General features: G+C 58.5%; 1 protein-coding gene across 1 annotated transcript in view; it reads left to right on the forward strand.

Annotated features, from left to right (window-relative positions):
• The first annotated feature begins 610 nt into the window (after window positions 1–610).
• Window positions 611–8486, forward strand: part of LOC102246582 (chromosome unknown open reading frame, human C6orf118) — a 14852-nt gene continuing 6976 nt past the window's right edge. Inside the window, exons 1-7 of the mRNA XM_005857183.2 lie at window positions 611–676; window positions 1477–2144; window positions 2609–2731; window positions 3459–3518; window positions 4815–4939; window positions 6688–6834; window positions 7681–7807. Of these exons, the coding sequence (XP_005857245.1) occupies window positions 652–676; window positions 1477–2144; window positions 2609–2731; window positions 3459–3518; window positions 4815–4939; window positions 6688–6834; window positions 7681–7807 (1275 nt within the window). The 5' untranslated portion in view covers window positions 611–651. The remainder of the gene's footprint in view (window positions 677–1476; window positions 2145–2608; window positions 2732–3458; window positions 3519–4814; window positions 4940–6687; window positions 6835–7680; window positions 7808–8486) is intronic.

An 8486-nucleotide genomic window follows, 5' to 3' on the forward strand; every position in this document is an offset into this window, starting at 1 on the left:
AAGTGCTTCCACGGACAGAGTCCCACCTGCGCCCACAAAAATACAAGAAGATGCAGGTACCGCAGCCTCCCCAGCGCGCCTGGCCTGGGGGACAGTCCCCCCCTCCCTGGGCCTGAGCCCTGCCTGTGGCTCCCATGCGGATCCCGCAGGCTGCCCTCCAGCGCCCTCTGCGGGGGAACGGGTAGGTTAGTTTTCAAAGAGGAAACCGGAGATGCTGAGCTTTCCTCCCAGATGCGGCAGCCCAGGAAGAGCAGGGCTTCCTCTGCCCCCCCCCCCCCCCCATCCCCAGTGGGGGGCGTGCGGGAGGCAGCCGATCCATGATTCTCTCCCCTCACTGATGTTTCTGTCTCTCCCTCTCCCTTCCTCTCAGAAATCAACAAAAATATATTTTAAAAAAAGAAAGTGCTAGGGTATTTGGATGTTTTCTCAAATTATAAAAAGAGTTTTCTTTTGAAGCTAAAACAAGCAAGCAGACCTAGTACTCCCTGAGGAAGGTGAGAGGCCGGAGAGCGGGAGGGTCCGAGGGGGAGAGTCCCTGGGGGGCTGCGTGTCCGGTTGCCGGGCAGCAGAGGACCTGGAGGGGGAGGGACTCAGAATGTTTGTCGGTCTCCTCGGTAACGGCAGCCCTGCCAGGAGCCGGTGGGGAGCAGGATGGCCGAGGACTGGGATTCTGAGTGTGAGTGGGCTGAGCCCTTCGGCTGCTCGGGGATGTGTGTGATGGTGGGTTGCCCGGGAAGCCCGCGTCTCTGAGCCCTGAGTGGGGAATGAGGACCTTCGGGGGCAGCAGCTCCACTCCGGGGCCCCGGGGTTCGGGGTGGGCCTGCGGGTGAGGTGCCAACACAGAAAATCTCCCAGCAACTCGCAGAGGACACGGCTTAGGTGTGTGTGTGTGTGTGTGTCTGTCCTTGGAAGGAGGGGCGTGGGAAGTGAGGGAAGTGCCGCTGGCTTTGAGGTGGAGGGGCCATGAGTCTGGAGAAGGGGTTCCCCCAGAGCTCAGTCACCCCCATCCACAGCGGGCGTGGGGCGAGCCGGTCCTACAACAGCAGGAACTGGGCGATGTCAGCAACCGGGGAGCCTGGGAGCGCCGTTCCCCCAAAGCCTCCAGAACCCCACCAGGCACCCCCCCCCATGGCCCGGTGCCACCCGAGCCGAGACCCAGCCCCTCCAGGCCGCGGTTCTGACCGGGACCTGCAGCTGCTGCCACGGGGCACCTGTGTGTGGCTCACTTGTCAGACGGCCGTGGGAGCTGTCACTTGGCCTCCTTCCTGGGACCCCGCTATGTGTTGGGAGAACCCCTGGGTCCTGGTTCAGGGCCGTTGCTTCTGGACAGAGCTGGTCTGACAAGCGGGTTTAATGTTTTCCTCTCGGTCCCTGCGCTCCTCCTCCGGGAATGGTGGGTCCGTGGGGCCACCGGGCCGCGTGGCTGCCCGATGGTCCCGGGAGCGAGTGGCATGAGGTCCCGTCTTCCCTGTGCAGTCCGCCTGCCGTGGGGGCACCGTGCGGCCTCAGCTGTGGACGCGCTGTGGGACGTCAGGAAACTGCTGCGAAGACTCGAGAAAGGCTACCTTCAGGACATCTCCCTCCACACCACGGGACACCTGAACCCCAACAACCTCTACAGGCCCCCCGAGAAGATCATCCATCACTGGCCCAATGCCTACCGGCCCGCGGCGAAGAGACGCCCGGCGAAGCCGTCGGAGAAGAAGGTGGCCACGATGAAGGACGCGCTGGCCCATTTCACCATCAACACGGCGCTGCGCCCCAGCGAGGCCCCGGGCACACCGCTGTTCCGCTACCTGCACCCCCCGGCACCGGCGCCGCCCCCCTCCGAGGGGGATGTCGCCCCGCAGCCGAGTGGGGGGGCCGAGGGCTCTCCCCCGCAGCGCAGGAGAGAGGAGCTCACGTGGCCGGAGGTGAAGGTGCTGAAGCTCAAGGCCGCGCGGTCCAGCCGGCAGTGCGTGCTCTCGCCCGCGGGCAGGGACGAGTACTGCTACGTCACCTCCCACCTCGCGGGCCTGACCAAGGCGGACAAGTACGAGAAGTTCCTGCATTTCCAGAGGAAAGTGCTGGCCACGCAGGACCTCCTGGAGAGCGACTTCACGGGGGCCAAAGCGGCGCTGCGCCTCGAGAAGAAGTTGGAGCAGGTAAGGGGTGGGGGCTGTGGGCACAGGCGCCGGGCGCCCGGGTCTCATGCTGAGGGAGACACACCCTCTGACACCTCCGTACATCCCCAGGCAGAACGTGACAGCCGCCCGTTACAGAGAACATCACTGGGATGTAGATGGTGCCAGGCAGGGTGAGATGGTGACTGACAGGCAGGGTGAGATGGTGATTGACAGACAGGGTGAGATGGTGACAAGGAGGGTGAGCAGGTAACCGAAGGTTCTCAGCTCTGGTTAGAGGGCGTCAGGTGCACCGTGGTGTGTCCCTGGCTGATCCTTGAACATGGGAGCTTTCAGTCACCCTCTGATGGAAGCCCCCAGCTCTGACTCCTCAGCGCCAGGCCTGGTGGGGGGTGGGGGGAGCAGGAGGGCCTGAGCGGGACGTCGGGAAGGCGGTGGGAAGGCGGTCGGAGGCGAGCAGAGGGCCTGAGCGCCCCGTCCCCCAGGAGCTCCGGAAGGTGTGCGCGTGCGACCCGCAGGAGCTCCACAGGCTGCAGGTCTTCAGCGAGGCCTTCGAGGACGTGTGCAGCAGCTCCTTGCTGTTCGGCGGCATCTTGAAGGAAGTGAAGGTGAGCAGCACACATCCCGCCTCCCGGGGCGCCGCAGCCCCTCCGTCTTAACGGCCCTGGAATCAGCGCCCGCCAGCTCCGCCCCGATCCCCAGCCAGTCTTCCCTGACGCGTTCCCATCCCATGTGCCTGTGAGCAAGGACATGCGCCCCCTGAGCCCCCTTAGTGCTGCCGGTAACGTTTCTGGACCCTCCCAGAGGAAGCTTATTGGGCCCGTGAGGGTGCCCTCCGGGGTGAGGGTGCCCTTGGGGGTGAGTGTGCCCTTGGGGGGGGTGAGTGTGCCCTCGGGGGTGAGGGTGCCCTCGGGGGTGAGTGTGCCCTTGAGGGTGAGTGTACCCTCGGGGGTGAAGCCGAGCTGAGGTTGGGTGGTGCCCACAGCTGCGGTCTCCGGTTCTGAGTGGCACTGAATATCTACACGTGGCCATCTGTGGCCACTCCGGCAGGGCACTTCCCCGGACCCACCCAGGGGCGTCCGTGTGGACTCCTGTCCGGCAGTTTATGGCACTATCCTGAGGGGATCGGTGGCTCACACTCAGATAGGCTGCCAAGATGCTAAGGTCGTATGCCTTTAATGTGTGTCTTGTTTAGTAGAACGCTGAAATATTTCGTATTTTTTACAGTGATCGAAACTGACATCCTTAACCTCCATGTTACTTGTACCTGCAAACCCCCCCATTGTGCTGTTGGCTCAGAGCACATCTCCGCAGCCCCTCTCTCTCCCCGTGTAGGATGAATACGAGCTCTACATGGCCATCCTGCTGAGCGCCCAGCCCACGGACCAGTACCAGGTACCCTCCTCACGCAGGGGCCTTGCAGGGCCTGTACTTCCTCATTCACCAGCAGCAGAAACATCTGGAACCCAAGAAGACCCATTCGTGCCTACATCATCTAAACAATTAAAATATATATATATTATTGATTTCAGAGAGCAAGGGAGAGGGAGAGAGAGAAACATCAATGATGAGAGAGAATCATGGATTAGCTCCTGCATGCCCCCTACTGGCGATCAAGCCTGCATCCCAGGCATGTGCCTGGAATCCAACCCAGGATCCTTCAGTCCTCAGGCCGATGGTCTATCCACTGAGACAACCAGCTAGGGCTGTGCCTACATAATTTAGAATAGCTACACCTTGGACTAGCTGAAGGGCATTATGGGTAAAGAATTCACTTTTCACCTTCTGCTCATGGTGAGGGGCAGGGGTGGGGTGGGGCGCACAGCCATCCCCTCTCCCTGGGCACAATGTCTGCTCTCGGGCTGGGCCAGGGCAGCGGCCATGCTTCTGGGACAACCTGATTCACAAGACGGGCACGGGGCTGGGAGGGAGGGATGGGGTCCTGACGCTGCGTCTGCCCTGCTTCTGATTAAGCCTCTGCTCCATGAATAGGGTGGCAGTGAGGGCCCTGGTACCTCTGCTGCCCGGGCCTGAAGCGGAGCCTCTGGCACATGGGCCTGGGCTTGGGAGGGAAATTCTGACGGCTCCCCTCCTGGGAGAGGCCGTGGCCATCACGAGAGCTGTCGGTGACGACCAGCAAGCATGTCACTGCAGGGTGTGAGGGAGGCCCCTGATGCTGCTGGGACGGGGGTGGGGCCTGCCTGAAGCATCTGACCAGCACGCCCTCCCCACGCACACCAGCAGGAAACCCGCCATGTAAAACATTTCCTGTAAACGAAAACCTGAAAACAGCGAGAAGTGTGTTTTCCGGATCTTCACGGGGCTAGCTGTCCCTTCTCGTGTTTCCCCACACCCCAGTCCTCCCCACGTACCATTTTCACTGGGATTTAAATATCTGTTAAAAATGGATTTCAGAGAGGAAGGGAGAGGGAGAGAGATAGAAACATCCATGATGAGAGAGAATCATGGATCGGCTGCCTCTTGCACGCCCCCTATCGGGGATGGACCCTGCAACCCGGGCCTGTGCCCTGACCGGGAATCCAACCCTGACCTCCTGGTTCCTAGGTCGACGCTCAGCCACGGAGCCCCGCTGGCCGGGCCGATTTTCACGTGAATTGATGTCTGGGCTCAGGACAGCCTGGTTGCACTGGACTAGCCAGACAAGGGACCCCCTCCTGTGTGTCCACACAGACTCTGCTGGAGGAGGCCAAAGGGCTGGCGAGGAGCTCGGTGCAGACGGCGGAGGTCACCCGGGCCCGGGAGGAGCTGAGGGCACTCGTGGCGGCCACCAACGCGGCCCTGGAGCACAACGACAGGTGAGGTCACCCTCACTCCCGCTTCTGCTCTCGCCGTTTACAGGGTTTACAGCATGTGACACGCGTGTTACTCTCGCCGTTTACGGTGTTTACAGCACGTGACACATGTATGTTACTCTCACCGTTTACGGTGTTTACAGCACGTGACACGCGTGTTACTCTCGCCGTTTACGGTGTTTACAGCGTGTGACACGTGTGTTACTCTCGCTGTTTATGGTGTTTACAGCGTGTGACACGCGTATGTTACTCTCACCATTTACGGTGTTTACAGCGTGTGACACGCGTGTTACTCTCGCTGTTTATGGTGTTTACAGCATGTGACACGCGTGTTACTCTCACCATTTACAGTGTTTACAGCGTGTGACACGCGTATGTTACTCTCACCATTTACAGTGTTTACACACATGGCACACATATGTTACTCACCGTTTACAGTGTTTACACACGTGACACACACGTTACTCTTACCATTTACAGTGTTTACAGTGCGCAATATGCGTATGTTACTCTCACCGTTTATGGTGTTTACAGCACATGACATGCGTATCTTACTCTCACAGTTAATAGTGTTTACAATACGTGACACATGTATGTTACTCTCACCGTTTACAGTGTTTAGTGTGTGACACGGGTATGTTACGTCCTTCCTGCATCCCCGGGTGAGGTGCGGCCTTTCCCCGCATGCCCGTCTCCCGCCTCTTCACACACCGCCCCATGGGCCCAGGACCTCGAAGGCCTGGCCTCGCTCTGGGAGGGGGTGTCGCTGCAGTTCTCATGTCTCCTCTGGGGATCCCCGAGGACTTCCTTTGATGAGTGGGAGCTGCAAAGTCAGCACACCCTTGATGGACGCCCTGATTGTGTCTTTAACCTAAACCCTCCCCTTCACCTCTTGGGTACTAGTCTTTCTGGAGGAAATGACTTGTAAACGATTAAAAAAAATAGGCAAATCTGACACCCCCAGAATATCCTCAAGAAAACAAAACAAGAAACAAAGACAAAAACTCAACAAACCGTAGCTTCCGTGACTGGGAGACGACAGCCTTTGGAAAAGTCGAAATCCCTGAAAACAGAAAGCCAGTGTCAGGTGCCAGGAGGTCACGTCGCCATGTCGCCCTCTGCTCAGCTGGGAGAGCCAGGCGGTGTGCGGGGCGGAGCACGGAGCCCTGAGCCTCAGGCTCGCAAACCAGGGCCCGGGAGAGGGGCTGTGCCCAGTGAGGAGGCACGGGGGCCGCTGGAGCCCTCCCAGAGCGCCCGCCTGTGGGAGAGAAACATCCCGAGATGACAATGATAGAGGTGAGAAGCAGGTTAAATCTCTTGTCTTTTATTTTTAGTTGAAATAGAGTGGGATTTGTCAGCTGCTGCTGTGGTGAGGGAGGTGAAATCTCATTCCAGCCTCAGGGAGACCTCTCCGTGGCTCTTGACGTGTTTGCTCCAGAATCTAAAATGCTAGGTTTGTGCCTCCTTGTTTTTGAGGAATTCAAGTCGTAAAATAATACCGGTAAACCCTGTGGTAAATAACTGGTCCCACTCTCACCAGCTCCCACGTGGCGGGCCCGGCAGTCTCGGCGGGATAGTTCTTCGGTGTCTTCAACTGGACCCACCCCAGCTCTCACTCTACAGACACCTTCTATCGACCCTTTTTGTTGCAAAGATTAGTTTTTATTTCTCAATTTTCAAAAAGACAGAAAATAGATGAGAGGAGGAAGGCAGGGGGGGCTCTAACCTGGCTGTGTTGTCCTCACTCTCAGGCTCAGGAGCGAGCTGGCGGAGGAGCGGCGGCGGCTGCGACGCGCGCAGGAGAAGGCAGGCAAGTCCCCGATGTTCTTCTCACGCTCGGTTCCGCCGCCTCTGGGTGCGGAGCTGCCAACCTGGTCCGCTGTCCGGGGCCTCCCGCCGTTCGTTATGGCAAAGGATATTTTTTTTTTCAGAGAAATGATCACATTTTACTGATTTTTCCCATCAAGTTCTTTAGAAACACAGTGAGTTTAATTTGATTGAAGTGTTTTTTAAAATATCTTTTTATTGATTCCAGAGAGAAATAGAAACATCAGTGATGAGAGAATCATGGATCGGCTGCCTCCTGTACACCCCCTGCTGGGGATGGAGCCCACAACCCAGACATGTGCCCCGACCAGGAATTGAACTGTGACCTCCTGGTTCATAGGTCGCCGCTCAGCCCCACGCCGGCCGGGCTGTGGCAGTGTTTTGGCTGAGGTCCTTTAGACGCGGCGTGGTTGCCCCGAGAGCCTTGTCAGGGTGCTCATGTCCCCAGAAACAGGGAACACGGGCCACTGTTTCCTGCTCTCTCAGGTCTGTGTGGTTTCCCGGGGACTAAGTGGGGACCTTGTGTAGAGTCAGGTCAGGTTTTGACGAGACACTGGGAGCGGATCCTGAGGACCCTGACGTAGACTCGGGGTCCGGCCCAGGAGGACGGCGAGGACTAAGGGGTCTCCCCTGCAGACGGGTCTAATACACGACAGACGCGAGCGCGGCCCGGGAGCTGCTGTTCAGAGCCACCACGTGGGGATGACCTGGGAGGGGCCGCGGTCTCCTGTGGTGGTCAGGGTCACGGCAATGAAGACAGTCCATTCTGGTTTCCAGAACCTTCTCATTCTTAGTCCCGGCTCAAAGAAGTCAGCTTTCCAGACTGCGAGGAGTTTCTAAGGCTGTCCATGCTGGAGACGCTCTCTGCCTTGCACACACATTCTCCACCTCTGCCCATTGCCGGGATCCCCTCCCAGGGCGCCTCCGTGGCGGCATCATGGCCTGGCCATGTGGCCTGGTGATGTGGCCCAGCAGCATGGCCCGGTGATATGGGCCGGCAGCGTGGCCAGGCTGTGGCCCGGCGATGTGGCCGTGGCCGTCCAGGTTCCGAGCTTTGTTATTTCGGCCTCAGGAGCCTCAGCTGAGAGTCTCAGTTGGAGAGTTGGAGCAGGTAGTGCTTCCCCCTCAGGTGATTGAGGAAGAAACGTGCGGACCGACCACGGGAGGCACAGAGTCTGGGGCAGCGGGATCACTGCCCGTCCACCTTCTCTGTGTCCTTGTTTCTTGTGAGGAAAACACACAGTTTGTGGCAAATGGATTACATTTTACAAATATTGATGCATTACATACATATTAAAATTTACCATAAAATTAGATGCACATTTCACATGATTAAATACTCAAAAGCAGCTCCGTGAGGTGTCTTGCTCATTAACCTTCACTGTTTACACCGATTCCGTCCGATGCCCTTTCCCTCCATGTGTGTGACATGCCGCTCAGTGACTCACGGGACCACGGCCCTCACAGACCTGCCTGCATCGAGCTCTGAGCAGACTCGCCCTCGAGGTTCCAGCCAGAGTCCCTGGTCTTCCTGCTCCTCGTCCTTCCCAGGGCAATGCCTCACCTGCTCTCTGTCTGTCTGTCTGTCTGTCTCCCCAGGGCAATGCCTCACCTGCTGTCTGTCTGTCTGTCAGTCTCCCTAGGGCAATGCCTCCTGCTGTCTGTCTGTCTGTCTGTCTCCCCAGGGCAATGCCTCACCTGCTGTCTGTCTGTCTGTCTGTCT

The sequence above is a fragment of the Myotis brandtii genome, unplaced genomic scaffold, assembly GCF_000412655.1.
Source record: "Myotis brandtii unplaced genomic scaffold, ASM41265v1 scaffold1077, whole genome shotgun sequence".
In the NCBI taxonomy this organism is placed as follows: domain Eukaryota; kingdom Metazoa; phylum Chordata; class Mammalia; order Chiroptera; family Vespertilionidae; genus Myotis; species Myotis brandtii.